General features: G+C 37.1%; 1 protein-coding gene across 5 annotated transcripts in view; it reads right to left on the minus strand.

The window, feature by feature from the left end:
* The window catches only part of TBC1D32 (TBC1 domain family member 32), a 77516-nt gene extending 56977 nt beyond the window's left edge, over window positions 1–20539 (minus strand). For 2 of the 5 annotated variants that reach the window (XM_065630916.1, XM_065630914.1), the window contains exons 1-16: window positions 20487–20539; window positions 17979–18133; window positions 15513–15674; window positions 13420–13597; window positions 12708–12779; window positions 11404–11529; window positions 10473–10551; window positions 10223–10323; window positions 10074–10135; window positions 9437–9569; window positions 8625–8684; window positions 7409–7508; window positions 6803–6940; window positions 5348–5443; window positions 4952–5094; window positions 553–680 (exon numbers count right to left, since the gene is read on the minus strand). In XM_065630916.1, the coding sequence (XP_065486988.1) occupies window positions 553–680; window positions 4952–5094; window positions 5348–5443; window positions 6803–6940; window positions 7409–7508; window positions 8625–8684; window positions 9437–9569; window positions 10074–10135; window positions 10223–10323; window positions 10473–10551; window positions 11404–11529; window positions 12708–12779; window positions 13420–13597; window positions 15513–15674; window positions 17979–18133 (1733 nt within the window). In that variant the 5' untranslated portion in view covers window positions 20487–20539. The remainder of the gene's footprint in view (window positions 1–552; window positions 681–4951; window positions 5095–5347; window positions 5444–6802; window positions 6941–7408; window positions 7509–8624; window positions 8685–9436; window positions 9570–10073; window positions 10136–10222; window positions 10324–10472; window positions 10552–11403; window positions 11530–12707; window positions 12780–13419; window positions 13598–15512; window positions 15675–17978; window positions 18134–20486) is intronic. The other 3 variants (XM_065630915.1, XM_065630917.1, XM_065630919.1) reach the window with 3 other exon arrangements.
* Between the last annotated feature and the right edge of the window lie 1723 nt (window positions 20540–22262).

Genomic DNA, 22262 nt, shown 5'->3' on the forward strand with positions numbered 1-22262 from the left:
TTACTGTCGCATTTCAAGTTTTAGCATCAGCCAACAATATACTACCCACAGGATCACAGAGATCCTAAGTTAGATACAGAGTTACAAATGACAATTTCTGATACAAGATTTGTCTCTATTAGATGTATTGAAAAGTGAATGCTATATTACATCTATTATTTCAATAAATTATGTTGATTTTGAATATCCTAAAAACAAACAAAAAACAGAGAAGAGAGGCCTTTGGCCTGAACAGCAGTATTATGCATACAATGGAACTACATTCGGAGAAAGGAAAGCTCTTGCATGAATAAGAAAAACAAGTAAACTATGGAAATCTCCCTTAATAAAAGTATTTCTTTAAATTGCCGTTTCACCTAGTTATACACATAAATGCCTCTCTAACACATTCTCTAAAACACTTACTACTTTACTTGGTAATCAGATATTTTACACCAAACATGAACAACACATACCACATTACAGATTAATGAAAAAAAAGAAAATGAGTCTTGTAACACTGATGCAGTTCATTAAAGTACTCACTAATGCCATTCATTAACGCACTCTTACCGATTTTGTTTAGCAGTTTTTTCACTTTCTCCGTAAAGAAGAGGAGAAAGACCACCATCTACAGAAGCAATCCTTGCCAAAATATCAGCTACATCAATTAAAGTGGTTTCAAGACCATTTATATACACCTATTTGGAAGGAAAAAAAAATAAATCCAATGCTTTTGTGAAAGCTGTTTATTCAAGCCTGGCTTATGTATGCAGAACATGAAGGTCACCTTTCTGATGGTTGCTTAATGGCTTAAACAAAATAAGTAAACAGTCTATGTTTAAATGCCATTACATAGAATTCTTCATCACAAATGGCAATAATTCACTTCTAATGATTATGGCAGAAGTCCAATGACTGCACAGATATAGAAAACACACATTTTTCTCTTTTACCACCATGAATGTGGAAAGGCTCTTGATACACTATCTAGGGGTATAAGAACAATACCTGAATCAAAGTGAGAAACGTGCTAATTCCCTCATTGCTGCACACGCACTGGCAACTCTCTGACTAGAAATGAAATTCTGGTTCCCAAGATCTTCTGCATCCACCTCATTTCCAGGCTGCCGCAGGCCCAAACAGCCATTTGCTTTGGAATCATGAGGCAAGTCTTCCCCACTGGAGCAAAGCAAATATCCTCTACCAATTTCTTATTCACTTCAGAGCACTCTACAGGCAAAACTAGGCTGTAATCAAGTGGAACTTGAACATTTAACACTGGGATTGAGGCTATTTGGTATGGTACCATGACTAATGAATGTACTACCAAATTAATGTTAAATTGGCTATTGCTTATTAATATGCGAAGTCAATATTCCAACAGTAGACAAGCAGAATATGGGTGCTCCATGAAGAGCCTGTCAGGGAAGCGCAGTGGCATGATGCTCGGCAAGAGACAAGAAGCCAGGAGCTAAGCATGATAACAAAGCAGGCAGACGGAATGGCTTGCCATCAGATGGACAGGCAGTCCCACCATACCCAAGCAAGGTGAGCAGACGAGGTCCAGTCATAGTAACCAGGTCCACCCAGCAGTCCAGCTCCCCTCCACAGTGATGAGGGAGGTCCAAGGTTAAGCCAGGAAGTCAAGTGAGTGAGTTGAGGTCAGCTCCGGTCACAGTAACCAGGGTCACATACAGCCCAGTGATCACCATGCAACTGGATTTATAGTGACAAAACAGGTCTGAGGTGAAGCAAACCAAGAAATCATGTCTATGGGTCACGACTCAGATCAATGGGACAGTAGGCTTCAATGCTGCTACAATATAGTACATGCAGGGAATGAGGACAAGAATGTCCTTTCAAAAAACACTCCTGAGTGGAAGATGGAGTGAGTCCAAACTGAGGCTTATTAGCAGAGCCATCACTGGGGGATCTCTGCTGAGGCTTCCTAGCAGAGCTTTCTCAAAGAGCTCTCTTCAAGGCTGGACACCCACACCACTACTTGTGCTGTCCCAAGCTGCCAAGCCCAGGGGAGAGGATAAGGAGATGTGCCAAGGGCGTGACAGTCAACAGTAGCTGTAATTCTGTAGGACTTATGTAGTGTCCTATAGGTGCTCACCAAAAGTCTGTTACTGTTCATATGCCACAATAATACAGTCATGAGATAGTCAGAGCATACCTTCTCACCCAGGGACTGAGAAACGCTCCAAATTCCTAAGATTTATGCATAAATATACTTACAAAGAAGGAGAACAGTTTTCAAAGTGAGAAGTCTCCTTTGACAGCTTCCCCCTATCCACACCCAGGACCATAGAGCAGAGTCAACAGTGAGAATTATTTTAGGCAACAACGAGCTGGGGTGGGGGGGTTACTTTCCCCATAACATTTGCTAAATATCTGGTGTGTCAGAATGGGGAATAAAGCACCACTGTCCTGAAGTTTAAGTCCACTGCCTAAATCTTTTCCACTCTACTGTTATTCATCAAGGACAGCTGGACTCACAAGAGAAATTATTTTTAAAATGCTATGCAATCCAGCATCTGCTGCTTCTCTTACATGTAACTCTACATTCTATATAATGCACAGAAGAAAAATAAACTGCCTACTTTAAAATTTAAGGAATTTACTATTAATGCTGGTGGTCAAAGAAACCCAAGAGAAAAATACAATTTTGGCTTGTTTTTTTTCAGTTAAAATGTTCAGTGACAGAGGGTTAAAAAATCTCTTTGATCTTTTATTTTTAGGTTACTGGGTATTGTTGTTCAGAATTTTAAGAAAGGAACATACTGTGCTGTCACTGTTTTTTCAAGAGTGTTATTATTTTGTTTTTCCTGTGCAAGACCAAAACAAAACTCAAAACCATGGTACTTTGTTTATTTCAAAAGTGAATACATTGTTCTGCACCAGCTATGCTTCACCAGCAACTCAGAGGCGACAGAGCCCAAAAGGTCAATACTGTTGTCCACAAACTGATTTGCCTGACAACTCGTGCTCATGGCCACCAGGTTTCCCCTCGCCTCTCTACTACAGACACACAATACTACTCTGCCTAAAAGGCACATAAGGCTTGCACTTATCTGAGGGAATTCAGAGCTCAAATGTAAAATAACAGCACTGTGTCTGCTCATTAGGCCCACCATACAACCATATGCAGCTCCAGTGATACCCACCCCCATAACCCCAGCTGAAAAAAGATGCATATGTGGCCAGAACCTTCCTTTTGAGACAGGCATTGTCCAGTATTAGAGTCCAGTATTAGAGTTCCTGGGTGACTAAGAAGTGCCAATGGTTTGATTGGGAAGAAAAAATAGCTCAAATTCTTGTAAAAGAGGAAAGGGGTCACTCTGACATGGTTTACGTTTTCCAGCTATTGTTTTGCCAGACGCAATACAAATATTTGCACTTTTTTTAGAACAAATATGACATATTCCAGATTCACAACACATATCCAACCTACTACAGCTATCTTGCATTAAATATTCCTTAACATGATCTGTTTTATTAAACAGACCAGTTACCAAATCACAGGAGGGATTAGGATTTGTTAGGAGTTCAGCTACCTAAGAGACACAGCTGAGCAAGACAGAAACAACAACAAAAAAAAAAAAAAAGGAAGAACTATCAAACATTGAGATAATTTCTTTCTTAACTATTAATGTATAAGAAAGAAGAGACAGTTGTATATGGTTTAGAGTACCTCGTGACCAGAGAGATTGCCTGGGGGATTACACAGGACCCTATCAGAGCAAATCAATGAAGCATTCCCTTAGTACTGTTTTTCAATTTGACTGTCAGTGTTCAAACCATATTCAGGCTCAAGTCATTTCTTGTACTTGAAAAAAAATTGCACTAAATTTTTGCAATGTATAGTAAAAACAAGACAACCTAAAGTGTTAATCTTACAAAAGCATCCATAGATAGCCTTAAATAAGTAACACTATTGTACTCTGTACAGATACCCACAGAAGAGCTAAATTATTTTCATGATCAAGTTTTTGCAGGACTATGATGTTAAGCTTTACAGAAATACACACTTTAAAACATTTACTTGGGAACTGATTGTTTACACTTTTGAAATTGCATTGGAATATTTTCAGGAATTAATACAAAGAGTCTTTTCTGAAAAATAAACAAACTGCACTGAAAAAAATAATCAGAAGGATACTGACAAAATTCAACTTTAAGAACCTAGATGAGGTATTTAAGTTAGGGATCCAGACTGTCTTTGTAAGTGTGAGTCTCAGGAAGTAAATTTAAAATTTCTCAGCCATTAATTTCTCTCAAGCTCTCTTTATGGAAGAAAGTTTAGTCTCCTCCATGGGTATTTCAGACCCCCAGCCTCTCTGTCTTGAGACTTACAGTCACCTAGATCACTGAAATCATCTCAGTCAAAACAAAGAGAATAGGACAGGCTTAAACCATAACTAGACTTTCAAGGTACATAATGTTTCCCAAGATTTTGACAATTGTTATAGAAATGTTAAAACAAACAAACAAAAACACCTCTTCCTTTTACCAATTCAGAAAATAATAATTTTCCAGGAAGAATTACATATTTTACTTATGCTAATTACTGAGAATACTTAACTTGAAACTGCCAGCTCAATTTAAAAAAAAAAAAAGAATAAAAGCAGGTTGCCTTTTAAAAAGCAGGTAGAGAAAATAAGCATCCAAGAAGTATCCAAAAGACATACAAAAACATCAGAAGAAAAAAAAAAAATAAGCTACGTGATTTTCCCAAGGGAGCAGTCTCACTACAGCACAATTTTTACTACTATTCAAAAGATTTCAAGAAAAACAAGTTTGTCAGACCAATCATAATGACAGCCTACACTATTTAAGACATAATAGCTAATGTAGAAAATACTACAGAAGATACCATGTGACTAAATAAATCTTCTCTGTAGAAAATGCAGAAAAATTATAATATTCTATAGATTTTAAAACTATTTGGAAGATTATTACAAACCTCTGTGCCACTCAGTAAACTCTGAACAGGATGAAGTAGGGCATCTATCACTGCATCCGTATATAAACATTCAGCAGTACATCCTGTTTGATCACAAAAAACTTGCAGAATCTCCATTACAAGACTTGCTGGAGAATAATTGTCTGGTGAACACAAGAAGTATTTATTACATTTTAACTTACATAAACATATCTATATGGTTTATGTAGATACTTCTGAACTATAATGCTGTTAAGTATTGATTTAACATAGTTAGAGGGAAGAAGGAAAGTTAAGGGAGTAATGAAAGAGAAAAATCTGCACAAATAACAGCCTCAAATTAAAAATTGCAAAAGAAGTTACCACATGTCTCATTATAATTATATATATTAGCATATATTAAAACCAAACATTTACCTGTATGCGCTGTCACAGGTGCCTTTGGATAACTTGGAGAGTAATAAATAAGCTGAGTAAATAATACCAACAGATCGGTTATGGATACACTACCTACTAAAAAAAAAAAAAAAAAAAAAGAGAAAAGTACTCTGCGAATTAAAGTTCAACTTCAATTTTAAAAATAAAATGGATTTTGCAAATATATGTAAACAATGTTTTGCTTTATTGAGGAAATCAACATATGTACAACTAATAAAGCAAATGGCATGCACGTCCCTGGGACTCTATCAAAGTCTTTCATGATCAACTTATAAGGCTTGATCTTGCTCCCAATTTAGCCAATTTCAATTTTACCATGTCTGCCACTGAAATAGATGGCAGCCAAAGTTTGAAAATGCTGAATATACACAACTGTAGGAAAAAGCATTACCTTGCTTAATGAAACAACTAGAAAAGAGACAAGCTGTCAGACAACTCTTCCTCAGGTTGGAAACAAAAGCAGCAAATGTAGCTAAATGCAGGTCAGGAACTATCGCTCCAAGTTTAATAATATTATTATGTTAATAAATCAAACAATTTCTGAGGAAAGGGTTGCTATCTATGAAGCTGAAAAGGATAGCATTAAGGAGATAGATGGTGAGATTGTTGCTTTTGTAGGGGAGAGAAAAAAGCAACCATCACCAATAGATCACTGTTTGAATCATGTTATACGGATAATCCATAAATGACAAAAGTACTCGATTAGTAGATGTTTCTTCCTCACAACTGTTCTACATTGGATCTACTAAATCCCGATTCTCAAACCAGAAGTATAAAATACCTTCAAAAGACAAGTCTCAGAATTAGTATCCAGTCATGTTTTGAATTCTACATTGAATTCATAGAGATACTGATGTAATGGAACACTATAGTTGTTGTCACACACTTGCATTTGCCAACCCTGTACAATGTATGACCATATGCAGATTTCTCTGGATGTTCAAGAGCTTTTCCATCTCCTGTCTTCTGTCCTTATTAGCACCTCTGTTCCACAGGTACTGACCTTTTCCTCTACCATTGTTTTACCTTGATTATATTAAAAGGTTAAGCTCAAAGTAATTGTTCTCAACTTGCAATTAGTTTGAAATACAGATTTTGTTTCACATCTGAAGAACAGTTTCTCTTCCAACCAATTCTATCAATTGGTTTGACAAAAGATATTACTCATACCTAGAAAGACTGAACCACTTACCCACTGATCCAACTCTCCTTCAACATGAAATTAACATATTAAATGTAAGGACAAAAGTAATCTATTCAACCACATCCATCAAAGACTAAAAAACTGTGTTGATGCTCAAAATTACCTATACTATCTTTTAAGAAAGGTTTCTAGGCACAGAATTGCTACTCAGTTCACACTATTGAAGTGGAAACATGTATCAAGTACGGATAAAGTGTTGCTCAATGGTTTCTGTTTTCCTCAGCCCTTACCTTTTTTATTTTTCAGCTGTACTGGGAAGAGATTTCGGCCTTGCTTATAGATCAATAATCTTCCTAAGAGGCACAGTGAATGAACGAAATAGATATACTGCAACCCTGATCCAGTGTAAGAAAAGTTCTGTTTATCACCTTTAACCAAAAAAAAAAAAAAAAAAAAAAAAGCATTTGACTCTTGGTTTACTTCACAGTACCTAGCTACTACCTGGAACACTATGGCTCATTTCGTATATAAAGACAGACAGCTTATATAACTAGGCACTGCTATTATTGTTCTCTCAAAAGACACACATACAATATTTTGGGAAAAAAAAGAACAGATAGAATGTCTTCCTCTTGAGGCTGCATGCTCAAAGACATCGAGCAGGGGTGTCAAACTCTTTTTCACCAGGGCCACGTCAGCCTCGCAGTTGCCTTCAAAGGGCCAAATGTAATTTTAGGAGTGTATGAACGTAACTACATACAGTCCTAAAATTACATTCGGCCCTTTGAAGGCAACTGAGAGGCTGATGTGGCCCCGGTGAAAATGAGTTTGACACCCCTGACCTAGAGAATGTGGATGTACATGCATATAATGCAAGACATTGCAAAGATACTCACTACAATGCTGCTGGAAGAAGTCATTGACTCTGGATTTTTTATTAACTACTGCCTTGCAAAATTCAAAATAATCAAGACATTGCTGGACAGCTGCATTAATCTGTGGGAAAAAAGCACAAAAAATAAAATACCTAATATTTTACAATAAAGTCATTCTCTCTTGTATCCAAGTAGTGTCCCTTAACATAAGAACTTAAAGATCCACTTCACAGCAATTACCTCTTGTTTCAGTGCTTTGGATGTGTTAACCAACAGGAAGCAAAATTTTACAGGCCTATTAAAATACATTACCATTATTAAATTACCACACTACCAGTTCCACAAGCATTAAGACAATCTACAAAGAAGAGTACAGAAAACATGCAAGTATTTTGAGAAGTTAATAGCAATCTGTGACTACCATATTGTCATTACTATGGAAGATTTCCATTTTCCACACATGAAAAACTTTGTCTTGAATGCACTGCTTGCTAAACCGTAAGTTTGGCTGTTGGGTGCTGTCAGTGCTATTACAGTGCTATGTACCATTATCATAGCTGTATCCTTGTCTCCCATCTTAAGGTTTTAACAGTCACGTATAGTTTACATTGTATTTCATTTGTATTACAAGATTTTACAAAACATAGCCAAAGTCCCGTCTATATGAATGGATTCCACACTTATATTGGTCTTACTGAAAGCAATGAAACTTCCGTCCCAATGAAGAGATCTGCCCATACAGAATATGTGACATTAACACATACATAACTAGAGACGTTTTCCCAGTTTATCTTGCTGACACTTTGAATCCTTAATGCCTCATAACTTAAAGAACACAATGGTGGGTTTTTAGTCTCTTTCTATCAAAAATCCAAATTCAGCATGGAGTCTTTTTTCAAGCACCATTTGTTATTTTTATACATTGTCAGAAATCATTCTAAATATGAATGTAACACAAGGGATTAATAAATAATAATCCTAATTGAACACCTGCTATAAAACATACAAATTTCCCTTAACACAGAACTGGTCACATACCCTTCCTTTCATTTAACAATTAAAAGATAAATTTAAATTTCAGCAAAGAGAAATTAAAAAAAAAATCCAAAAGGTTCATCTAGCTAAACAACATGGAACAGCTCTGACAAAAGGGGAAAAAAAGGGGAAAAAGAAGTTTAAACCACTGTGTGCAAAGCAGGAACAAGTTCCAAGTAAATTTGCTTTGGGAAATACTTACCAAAGACTTATACCTCTTTTCCAAAAGCCTAAGTACCACTGCTCTGCTGTAATATGCATGCTAAAATGACAAAGAAGACCTAATGTCAACTTCAAACATATGTTTTATTTTTTTAATTATAAAGTAGAAATTATCTCCAATTCTGCTTTGTTAGGGATCCTGCGCACAGTACATATTCCACGTACTGAACTCCAGCTTGTGTAAGCCGGTATTATACTCAACTGAGCCTTTTGTTTTCAGTACATTTAAGATGACAAAAAAATTTGTCATTACAAAAATATGTAGCAGAACATGCAGTAAAACAGAAAAACAATAACTACACTGAATTGTTAGACTGTGTGTTTTGACATCACCATGTAAATCCTAAATCATAAGTTTATACATTGTAGGCTGCGAAAAGCACTGTCCACTGGAGGTTAGCAAGTTGTATGCAGTGTATCATATATATAACTGTGCTTTCATGCTCATCACTTCTACCAGAAAAATATTTGCATCTTTTTATGGCTGTCAGCTGATTATGACAAAAGGACTGAAGTCACAAAGCACAGTAACTTCTTGGTAATTTTATGAAAACTAGTAACTGAATAGACATAGAGGGAGAAAGTAGTGTTAAAGGGCAAAGGACATAAATGCCAAAAAACAAAAGCAACCAAACAAACAAACAAAACGGACTTCCCTAATTACAGTGCTCATTATAGGTTGTTATGAGGACACAATGGGTCTGTGATAATAATAGTCATAAATCAGACTTTTCAAAATACATGTCAGACATGAATAAGTTATGGTTTGTTGGGTTGAGTTTTTTTGCTTACCGTCCACCTTTTAAACCATACTGCTTTGATATCTAACAAAGCCAAGAAGTAGACTGGACTCAAAAAATCTGGATTAGCCTCGTGTTTTACTGACAAAAGTGACAAGGTACTCTCCACTACTTCTTCCATGTACCTTATGACACAAATAGGAAAAAATGAACACACACACACACACACACAAAAAAAAAAAAAATCACTTAAATCTTTCCATTAGTAACATTTAGGAACGAATTTCTTGTAAAACCTTGTTCAGATAAATCATAAATAACGACATTATGTTGAACTTGACCTTGTAAGGATATTAATTCTTAGTATTAGCATGAAGCAAACTAATGCTAACATACATGTGTATTCTCCTAAATTATTATGTATTTTCTAAGTGCTAAATATTACACTTGTTACTTTGTAAATATTTCAAATTATTTTTGTTAAAAAGCACTTAGAACACTTCAAAAGCTAAGCAAGAAGCTTAGTATGACCCATGACTACTCCTATTTCACTTTTCCCACCCTCTATTTTTATTCCTTCTTTATCACTGACCAGTCATCTGTGTATCCTGTAACCAACTCTTTGCTAAAATTATATGTCAAAAATTATTACATTAAGAAACAGTGACAGGTTTTCAAAGGTGGCATACTTTTCTGGATGACGAATCCAGGAAGACGGAGCTTCCTTTTGGTACTCATTTAAAAGGCGGACCTGAAAATATAATTATTAAAATTTAAAAAAAAAATAAAGCTTGATGTTTCAGTAATGATAAAAAAGGTACAGTAAGTTCACTTATACCTTTTTAAGTAAACGATTTACATCTGTGTTAGATACATCCAGACCAGCTGAAACACAAAGGGAATATTCTCCAGAAAGAAAGTACAACTCCAAGTGTCTTGCTAAAAAAGGAGAAAAAAAAAAAAAAACACCTCATCTCCATGACAATAGTGACTAAACAGACTGTATTATACAGATTCATTATACAAGTTAAATGATTTTCAGGAAATATATGACTTATGAAGTCTTAAATGTAATTAAATGCACATACCTAAACTTGTATAGACATCTCTTGTCATATTAAATGGAGAAGAAGAAAAGGTTTTTGCATAGAACTTAAGAATTTTCTCCTACAGGAGAAAAAGCAAGCAATGTATTAAATAGTCATGTAACTGTGTATTACTATTGCACAATAATCAACATGTAGTGTCATTATTCTTAACATTATATATTGCTCGGATATCTCTACAGATGTTCGGCATATTTTATAAAAATACAGTTTGGGACCACAGAACCTACAGTCTAAAGGAAATTTTACTTGAATACTTTAACTGACAGCACCAATGCAAAACCTCATTGAGATACAATGAAGTAGATCAGGAAATATTACTGTACTTTTCCACTAACATGAATGTTTTTATGTTATTAAACATACCAGTGACTTGTGACTACCATTGTTTTAAAAGAAACTGTGGACCTTCTAAGCTGAAAGACAAATATGTGACAACAGCTGAGGCAACTTTCATATTTATTTGGTAATCACTTTAAAACTCGAAGAAAAAAAAATTCATCAGTGCCTGTGTAATATTACTATGTATCATTTTCTCATCATCATGGAGCATATACCTGACTTAAATAGCAAATATTAATAGGACATGTTTTACAGAAGAGTTTTATCAATTTTTTTTTACATCTGTTTGCTAAAAGACATTCAAACCTCTTTGCTCCCATTACAAGATACGTAAATGAGTACTCCAGTCTCTAAAAATCCTATTGAAATCCTGTTGTAATCCTTTAAATCAAGACCTAATGGAATCATGTAGTTCTTTTACTTCAAAAAGAGTTTATGTGATACATACACAAATAAGAAAATATCTTGGGACCCTGCTGGACTACTCATAATACATGCAACCTCTTACTACTCTTCGGTACTCTTTACTATGGCTACACAGCTGATAACTAAATACAGAACATGAGCTTACACCGAATGTTGCATCGGGATCTGCCAGAGACATTGTTAGGTGCTTACGCAGAGTTGGCCAACCCTCAGAGTTCAGTATATCAGATGGAGGAACAAAGCACAGCGTCTGCAATGCTTCCTGGCGAACCTGAAGTGGTCAAAAAGATAAACACCACAAGTCCTTTCACAGCAACCTCTCAAATACATAATTTACAATATAATTTGGAGGAAGGAAGGAACAAGATCTGGCTGTAGAACAGATAATTCCAAAATACTTATCTTTTGTGATGTTTTTATGGTAATTTAGACAAAACGCTACATCACTGAGGAAAAAAAAAGTATGTATTTGAAGCAGCAACAAAACCATCTTATACAGGTTTTCAACACTGGATGCAAGGATTATGTTCTAGTTTCCGATTGTAATCAAATATTTTGTTATCAAGGAATATAGGAAACTATCACCAAACAACATAAACGTGCCTGGCAGCTCTCTAAAATGTCAGTAAAGTGGAAACAGAGTTATTCGACACTATGCTTTAGTGCTGAATTTTCATAATCTCAAATAAGCTTTTTTTCGTTCTATTCATAAACAATTGTAATCTCTAGTAATTTATTTCCTATTACTGAAACAAACTGTAGGAAATTTTAACCATATTTAACAGCATCAGACTTTTCAACTGGTGTTCTAATAAAACTCAACCAATGTTTATACCAGTTCCCACCTACGATGCTTTCTTCAACTGCCAGACAGTCCAAAACAAATCTTACTAGGACAGCACTCTCAAAATTATGTTTCTCCAACCTTCAAAAACATCAGCAGCTGGTGCTGATTGACAGTTAGAGACCCAGATTAGTACTGCCACTGGCAGGAAGGCAAACCTAACTGGGACTTTATAGATTCCATCTGGCAGCAGCCTGTTGGCAAATCAGAAGGCATCTCTGTCTTCTCTTAGGGGTAACACAAAGGACAACACAGAAGTTACCAATAAGGGCAAGGGACATGTACACAGGAAAATAAGCTTCAATAACTTTATTTCTCACAGAACAACTTTTGCCAAACTAAAAGTACCCATCTATAGACATGAACTCCTAACAAAAAAAAAAAAAAAAAAAAAAAAAGATACTCGCTGCAACACTAGCTTTTGAACCAGATGGTTATGAACAATTAAATACTGCACTGCAGAGCAGTTGCTGCACTGATGCCAAGATACATGAACTACATGAATCAACAAAGATTCCACTTAGGTACATTTGAACTCTTATGCGCATACAGTCTGTTTTCTAATATGCTAACTTGTATTAGCATTTTACTTCTTTTAGACTTACTTCCTTAGGTTGAATAGGGTCAAGCCTTTCCACAAGCAGCTGCAATTGTTCTTGACTCATGAATGTATAACTCTGTAATACACATTATAAAAGGATCATTAGTGCATTTTATTAAAATGCACAGCAAAAGATTAAAATCATCAGTCTTTCTGATATCTAATTTACTTTTAATAATTAGGAAATCAACATTTATACTAACTTAACATTAAAGTCAATATTCTAAATGTTTTCCACTATTTGCCCAAAGTTAAATTTACAGCAACAAAATCATCATTACATATTTTGCTTTGCTTTACTTAAAAGTTTCCTGTATCTTCATAAAATCCCTTATAATAATTCATTCAGTAATACAGCATAGTGCAGTAGTCTGGTAATGAACTGCACATTACTTGGCTCCTAAAGTAAAATCACTAAAAGTCAGACGATGTATTGCTTTTACCATTATTTTATCTTTACCAATGCAGTACTTGCATAGGTACTTTAGAGCACACGGGCATCATATCAATCTCATCTAGCATACGCTGTCTAAAGGTTAGATATCTAATACGCTTAGTACTTCAGAGTGAAAGAAAGGTGATTAAGTCATTTGGGGATCTATAGAAGAAAGGAAGGATCAATCTTTTTCTAGGGCTGTTCTCAATCTCCACTGACAGAAACTTAACAATTTTGCAGTACCATGCTTATTTTGCAACAGAGAGAAAACACATTGTACTTGGTTAAGTGAGGAGTCACTGTCAGAACAGTTGTCTGTGTAACAGCCACTCTGACGTCCATTCTTTGTTTTACTATCCAGCTCCTTATTATGCATCCGATCTTCTTCAAACTTGTTAATCAAAGATTCTACTACAACCATCATGACATTCTTCAAGGCATGCATCATTTCTCTGTATCTTCAAAGATAATTTTAATATTAAAGAGCACAAAAAGAAAAAAAAAAAAAAATCACTAAAATGTGGATAATGCTACTTAGACCTGAACTCACTAAATTTACAGAACTGAATGAAAAACAAATGCAAATCCAAAATGAACATTAAAACATGTATATACCTTAAATGTTTCAGATAACTGTATTTTAAAATTATAATACAATTCCTTTTTGCCCTTCTAAAACCAATGAATGAAATACCACTAACATAATCCTGTTCTGAGAGGTTCTTAATAAAGAACAATGTGAATCCACAAACAGGGAGAACCTGTGCCTGAGAAAACAGGGCAGTTCTCATCCTTGTTACTGTTTATATTTCTTGAAGTTCAACATCCAATTTTTCTTCTGCTCTAAGCCTTGAGCAGAACCAATAGAAGAGAACACAACATCCTGATTCAAGATCTTGAGTACAGGTCATGCACACTAAATAATTTTCTTTCAGCAAAACCAGAGCTTTTCTAATTTACATAAATTGAATCATAATATCTACAAGGAAGCAATTCGAAACAAAAGCCGCTTCAGAAACACATCCTATTGTAAAATATTCACATCAGGTGCTCGATTTAATTACATTGTTTTTACATTGTAGTGGTTCAACCTCAGTAAAGCCCTCATTATGACTCTCTATGACAATTAAAAATAGAGAGGCAAGGATCTGATTCACTATGATGACAGAAGTATACTGTCTGTTTCAATTAAAAAAACCAATATTTCTAGAACTGCTTTAAGCACTATGATATAGTTAGAATTTGAACAGGAATTCCAACAACAATGTGATGCATAAACTAAACTTTTGAAGTTTTATGTATTTTATGGAAATAACAGCTGTATATACTTAAATCCATTTTATAAGTACTACTGAACACTGCTATAAAGAATCACAGCAATTATCTGCCTATGCAAATTTGAAATCCAAAGCATGAAAATTTACTGAGAGCTATCAGCCCCTGTATTCCAAGTAAAAGTTATTTTAATGTTCATAGTAAGGTGAATAAAGTCGGAAAAGAAGAGAAGACAAAAAAAAAATAATTTAACTGGTACTTACAGAGGTTTTTTTACTTAAGGCTTCTTAACTAAATATAGTCTTCAAAAGCCAATTAATCTGGACCACAGATCCTGTAATATGCTGACACGTGGTTTTGCACACCTACTGATTTCTAGCTGACAGTCTGAGTCAAAAAATCTTGGATAATTATACAGTTGGTCCACATACTTATTCTACACCATATGGGCAACGCTGTAGAAGTATCTTTGCGTGTACACTAAGATACAAAGTAAGATAGCTCAAACATTAGTTTTTAAACTCGTCAGTAAAAGTAGATCTGATTGAACGTACTACTCCTACTAATCTCACAGGACATCTGGCTAGATCCCAAAGAAGAAAGCTTAAAAAACATACACATGTATTCTAATTTATCTTATTTATTTATTTATTTATTTTTTAAAAAACAACACTGTCATGTAGACTCTCCATTCATATCTAAGGAAATTATAAAACTTTAATACGTAATGAAACCAATTTTTCCTTTAGGCCAACTTCTGTATCACAACCGAATTTAATTTGCAGCTAGTGAAGTAGTATGAAGTAGTGATTCTTCTCTCAAATTTTACCCCTGCTCAACTCCAGTCCTAGATAACTCAAAAACTTCATACATTTGCTATTGATCTTTTTATGCAATAGTTCATAGGCTTAATTCCAGAGTGAGACAAAGCATGACAAACTGCAACGTACGGTGGGAATATCTCAATTGCTTAGCACCCATTTTTGAAAGCAAATAATCATTTTTGTTACCCATTGGTTCAGAATGTATTTTTTCAAAATAAGCTCTGGAAAGGAGAAAGGGAGACAAAGACCAAGAAGAAAATATGTATATACTCACTCTTTTGATTCACGGGTCTTCTTAGTAACATGTTGGACAAGTGTGTCATAGCCAGATACTTCCCCCTGATTTTGAGCAGAAGTACATTTTTCTGTTTCTTCTTCAATCACAGATCCCACAGTATTATTTATATATTGTCTAAGGTATTTCACGAAGTCATAGCTGCAACAAATATACAAAATTAAAATGTAACAGATTTCCTTGAGCTCACAGTCAAATGTCTTCAACATTGTATCAACATCAGCTATCTTCTCTCCCAGAAGACCTGTTACTTTAAGGTGAGGTTCTATGACTTCTAGAGAAATAAACTTTACTGGTGCAAATAAACACAGTAAAGTTCTGTTTTCTTCAATATGAATCTCAAATTAAAAATTAAGAAAAATTACTCAGAGCCTCCTGAACATAGCTTTGTGTTACAGTATATCCATCTGGTGTTATTATTTATGCAGTATAGACACAAAATGAGAAGAAACACAGGAAAAACAACTTATAAATTCTAGCATAGGAGCATGTCTAAGGTTTACGAAAGTCTGTGTGTCGTGAAAGTATGCAGAAGATCTCACTCAAAGTGACAAACTAGCTGTCTATAATTACAGGGACATAATGTAAGGAAATTGGCACTTCATGCTCTTGTTATTAGATACAGAAACTTGTTTAAACATGAAAATAATCAGAGGGGCATTTCAAAGGAAAGACTCTCACTGCATCTTCAGATTCTGTATTGCTACAGAAATTGCTGAAAAAAGTTGTGCTCAGAATACATAAACATTTTTTTGGTTAGTCTTCCAATTTGTGTAAAAGGCAAGGCAAACAGTAACACAAAAAAAAAGTAATCATACATAAACAGTAGATGCATCATTATACTTTCATTATATCAAATGCAGTTGTGCAACTACTTTGTGTTAATTCAGATAAACACAGAGTGAGAAAAACTAAAATTAAAAAGTCAGTCACCACAGGTACAGAGTCTAAAGCTATAAAATGCAAATGTAAATAAAAGCAACTGTTACGACAGCAGCTTTTGCCTTTCTTGGATATTAAAAAAAACCCCAAACTAAACAGACTATGTTCAAGATATATAAAAATAAATCAGAATAGAAAATTGTGTCTTGTGTCATGCTACATACTTCCTCACCTACCTCAAGTTCCATCAGGTATAACAGTCCCCCCTTTTTTTTTTTTTAATTTCCCACTTATTTCCATCCAATTATATCACATTTGTTCTCAATGAAAGTAACAGAACTATATCTCAAGAAAGATGGAAACATGCATATTTGCATTTTCATTTGTCTTCAAGGATGGCTTTTTACTTCTGCCATAATGAAATTGCACATGACTCTCCACTGAATGAAAGCTCTCATAAAACCTTCTCCCATTTGTCCTACGACAGTAACATTCCAGTGTATACATTTTTGCAGTGACTGCTTCTCTCTGACAGACACAGCAATCACATCACTATCCATGTCACTAAGGTAATGTCTGCTTGATGTCCTAGCCTTGAACTTCTGCATCATTCTTCCATCTTAAAAATGTTTTGTACCAAATAAGTGTTTCAGCAATGACAGAACTACTTCTTGCCATGCAGAATCAAGTCAAACTGATCTGGTTGAGCTTACAAAGGAAGCAATAGGAAAAAAAAAATAAAGTGTTAAAAAAACTATACGACTTTAAGGAAAAAATACAACAGAAAACATACTGCTTATACAGTTAAAAATTCTGATTTCTACTACTGCACATAAATTTTGAACTTGATTCAATTTTCCTTTTTATTAGCTTTCTGAGGATGCTGTGTTTCTGTATTTTCTACATCAAAGTGGAAACAAAAGATAATGTAAGGCCTCAAAGTCTTATAAAATTATTGAGGCAAAATAACCATGAGGCATGCAAGTGAGTTCACACTGTCAAGTCTGATTTAAGTAAAGTGAGATGGGGACACATTTCTGTTTCATTTAAAACATAAATTCAAATAACTACTATCTTATCACACATACAAGGGTTCAGTAACATAAGCCAGACAGAACAACCAAATATGGAAGCCAAGTAGCCTTCTGAAAATTTACCTTATTTTGAAAAACAAAACTATATTGTCTAGCAGATGTCAAAAATACTGTCTGACAGCCTTCAGTGAAGATTTCTTCCAGCTTCTGTTCACATGTTCATTTAATACATTATGTGTACACATGCACCAGAGTTGGCTAAGTCAGGTAGTTTTTTAAGTTCCTCTCTCACGAACAGCTTGTCAATTACCATGACAGTAAAAACATATTACTAACAGTGGGAAGAAAAGAAATAATTATTATTCTCCAGATAAGCAAATTTGAGTGTTGATTAGTGACAGGAATATCTGTATATAAAAATACTTACATATTCATAAAGCAATATAAATTGTAAACATTTCCCTACAGTAATATAGATCAACACACTTCACCTCCTTCAAAATGTTAAAAATAGCAAAAATATTTTTACTTGTGAAAGTTCTCATCTGTTTCCTCCAAATGCAAGAGAATCTCTTCTGCACATTCTACTGATGGGGCTCCAGTGATTTTTTCCTTCACGCTCTGCAGCAACTGTCTAAGCATAGACTGTAACAGAGCTTCATCTTCGCTTGTAAAGTGAGACATCTGTATAAAGCAAATATAAGAATAACATTCTTTCTTAGTTTTGGTTTTTTCCTCCTCTCAAGATGCTAAGAAAAGCATAAAACCCTTGAACTACCACTTTTTTCCTGTTATCAACAACATGAGATTATGCTATCAAAAGACATGACCACAGAAAGGAAATATTTGATAGGGTTTCTCTTCAGACAAAATGAAAACAAAACAATCAAATCAGTTTGAATAAATGTCCTGTTATCTTAGTATAATATTCTTAAACAAGATACTGCATTAAAAAAATCCTGAATATTCCTTTGCTGCTTGAGGACTTGTCCATCAAATAGGCACAAGACTACACGAATTTTAAAAAGGGTTTTTTTACAGATGTAGTGACTGTACCTTGATGAGAAACCTTGACAAGTCTCTCAGCTTCTCCTCATAAACTATTATTACCCAGTTCTGATTTTTGGATCCTTCTACTCAGAGCTGTCACCATGCCTATGGTGGAAGGTGCTGGCAATTTTTGCAAGCAACGAGGGCCAGGTGCAGTTATCAGAACTGTTTAATTTCCCTGGGGTTATCAACTGCAGTGACCTGATAGAGTCCCAAGTTAACACTACAGCTACTTGGCAAAACCAGAACAGCAGCAGTAAGAAACTGGAAATATCTGTCAAGTCAGGAAGACAGTGTATTCTAAGGTTAATTTTCAATTATTGCAAAAAAAACCCAAAAGCTTCATTTCTATCTTGATTAATTAATTAACCTAAATTCATGGCTTAAAATTCTTTACATGTCAATGAATACTTCCAACTTCTAGTGGCAGTTCTAGTTGATGTACTTCAAGTCTATTTGAGAAATAATGATTTACACACCTTTGACTTGTGTTGAAAAAGAAAAGGTCAATCAAAGACCCTCTAAGCAGCGGTGCATAAACAATATGCACATTTGGAAGACACGACATAATAAATCACTTCTTCAAACTTAAATACTATTAACCAACAAAAAATTAAAATCCATATAACACCAGCTGGAGGAGTTACCCTTTACAAAAAGGTAACAGTCCTGTGAGTTAGTAGTTCTCTGTGGTAAGTGGCACAGTTGCTGAACATTTTATTTTGATCAAACATAAGTCAACATTAACACAACCAACTTACCAGAAATAGCATTAAAATAAAGAAAAATTTTCTATTAATCTTAACTCCTTGATTTGAAGCCCTCTTTCTAATAAATTATAGTCTCAAGATATTTAATCAAGGTCGATGCGTTTTTACGTCTATATAAACTACTCTCATAACTCTTGTCTGTTGACCTTAACATTGTATGAACCTAACGCTCTGCAAAAAACTTCACTTAGTATTTTGGTATAACTAGGCATTTTTATCTGGATACTGGTCAGCAATCTGTGCAAATCCCTGCTCAAATGATTCATAAATACGAATCATGAGAATATTGTTGTTTCACCTCCAGTTTGCTTTGAAAAGTTTTATTTGACTTATATAATCACCAATAGGGATATATTTCTCTTAAAACTCATTTGCAAAGGTTTGTGGTTTGTTGTGTTTGGTTCTTAGGTGTTTCGTTGTTGTTGACTTTTTTTTTTTTCCCCAGCAGGCACATTCCTCATTCCATTTCCATGCAAAATTTAAATGATCGTTTTGTCCCTGAGAAACATTACCCCAAGCCCAGTTTGTGAAGCCTTTTCCAGTTGAACCCCATTTTCCCGGCACTGTCCCACAACTGCAAGGCCTGCCGCAAAACCCACGGGATGAGCCAGAGGCAGCCTGCTGTAGCCAGCGCTCATCCTTACACCTGCCTTGGCTTCAGGAAGGTTTTGAACAGGGGAAAACAAACAAACAAACAAACAAAAAAACAGAAACAAAAACAAAACAACAACAACAAAAAAGTGATAATTTTAGCAACAAATCGACGACCGCTGTTAACAGAAATACGAGTAACACAAGAATTCCTACCCTCTCTGGGTTTTTACCGGCAGTCGTGTCAACCGTCTATCAATTTTTTGGCAGCAACCAGATTTCTAATGACAACTTCTCTTGCTAAAAGCATCAGGAGAAGAGGCTACCCTGGCCGGGCCCGTCCCTCACGCCGCCGCTAACAGCGCACAGGGTATTTCCCAGGCCACCCCGGACGCCCTCGCCCCAGGCACCGGTTTCGCACGGCGGTGCCGCAGCCGCCCACCCCGCTCTGCCCCCCGCGGAGGTCCCCGAAGCGCCCCCCCCGCCGGCCCGGCCCCGCACTCCCAGTACCGCCCAGCCCCAGGCGCCAGGGGCCCGGCCGTGCCCCGCGGGCTGTGGATACGGGTGTCGCCATGCGCGGCCCCCGCTGCCCCCGCCCCGAGCCCCCCCGGCCCGGCGGGAATCACCTTGAGGCGGCGGCGGCCTGGCCCTCCCCGCCCCGTCGCGGCGGCCGCGCGTCTCCGCGGGCGGCGGCCCTTAGCAACCGGCAGCGCCCGCTGCCGAGTCTCGCAGGGCCCGTAGCGACATCGCGAGAGGCCGGCGGGACGCGGGAGGGCTGGGCTGCCGCAGCCCGCCGCCTGCTCCCCCCTGCTCGGGCGGGGAAGCTGCTGCCGCTCCCGCCGCCGGCACCGAAGGTCTGGGTTCTCGCTGCCTCCGGGCCCCGGCCCCCCGCCAGCGCTCTCCGCCGCCGCAGGCTTCCCCGGCCACCGGGGCGGCCAGCGCGGGGGCGGGAAGGGCGGCAGGCCGGCAGCCCCAGCAGTGCCCGGGAAACGGTATCGAGCATGAAATGGCCTCCTTCGCTGCACGGGGGGCTCTTGGGCTCCGGCAGTCCTTCGTTACAATGCGTCTTGGTGGTCTCTGTGTTGTCGGCCAAATATGTAAAAAGAAGGTGCCGAGGAACAGCACTGGCCGTGTCGAAAACCGAGCTGCGCTTTCCCCTCTTTTTCAGCGCTGCGGTGAAGCACCCAGGCGCTGGCACGGGAGGAGCCCCGGCTGGGGTAACTGGGCCATGTTTATCAGGAAGGGTCCCCCCAGCACAGCTCACGAAACACGCAGCCGCCGGCAGCTCGGCTCTGCCCGTCTTCAGGCCGGGGTGTCGGCGCTCCCTCTGTGCAGCCCATGGGGGCCCCAGGCTTCTCTGGGGCGGGGGTTTTCCACTGAAATCGAAGGAGTACACTCGTGCTGTTACTCCCAATTTACATCAGCAAGAGAGCAGATCGTGTCGGTAAAATACAAATGCCAAGGTATTTTCTAGTGCTTTTTAACCTTATGTCCCCTCCTGGGATGGAGGAAGAATTGCTAAAGGAATAGGATTTTTTTTCTATTTGACAAATACTTACCAGAAAACAGTGAAAGCATTTTGATTTGAAATAATTTTCCATTAGCATAGCTGTAACAAGCCAGAAATGAGTTATAATAAACACTCATAATGATGTTTGACAGTGCTTGCATGTACAGTGACACATTGTACATTTTTATCCTTCACTCCTACTTTTTCTAATGATTTTGATAATAGCAGTAATGCTAATCTTCCGCAACAAAATGTTCCTGTAAGTGGGTCTGTAGCCCCTTTAGTTAATAGAGCGCTACCTAAATGTGGGGATCCACTCTCTCACAGTACAACTACTAGTAGGTTGGGGCCAAGCAGGTAAAATGCAGTATTTCTGTTGAAAAGTGATGATTCTGGAATTGAAACACAAACCTGTCTTACTGCTAATTCCTGAGAAACAAGATTTTGATCAGTTGCAATGGAGTCTCTGCGGTACCTTTAACACTGTTCTACTGTTCTCTTCAGTGCTTTGAAGTGGGCAGTGCTCTCAGGTACTCACAAAACAAAAGCTAGAACAATTGTCTGCTGACTGCAAAGGGTCTTGAGTAAACTCACCAGAGCCTTGTTACCTCAGCTGTGCACTCTCCACGTGTTTGGAATGGGCCACAGCTGACAGCAGCTTTTTCTGCATCCGTGCCAGGCTCTTCTTTCACAGGCAGCAGAGAGGTTTGCTTCTTTTCTGTCCCCATACTAACCGAGAAGTGCCGTGCTGTGATATGACACTTCTTATTCCTTTATCACTTCACAGGCACTGATTCAAGTGACAGCACCTCAATTTCATGGCTGGTATGGAGTAAAGAAACTCGATATACATAACATTCAGCATTCCTTGTCCTTACTGAAAGAACCTCCA

This window comes from Caloenas nicobarica, chromosome 3 (genome assembly GCF_036013445.1).
Source record: "Caloenas nicobarica isolate bCalNic1 chromosome 3, bCalNic1.hap1, whole genome shotgun sequence".
In the NCBI taxonomy this organism is placed as follows: domain Eukaryota; kingdom Metazoa; phylum Chordata; class Aves; order Columbiformes; family Columbidae; genus Caloenas; species Caloenas nicobarica.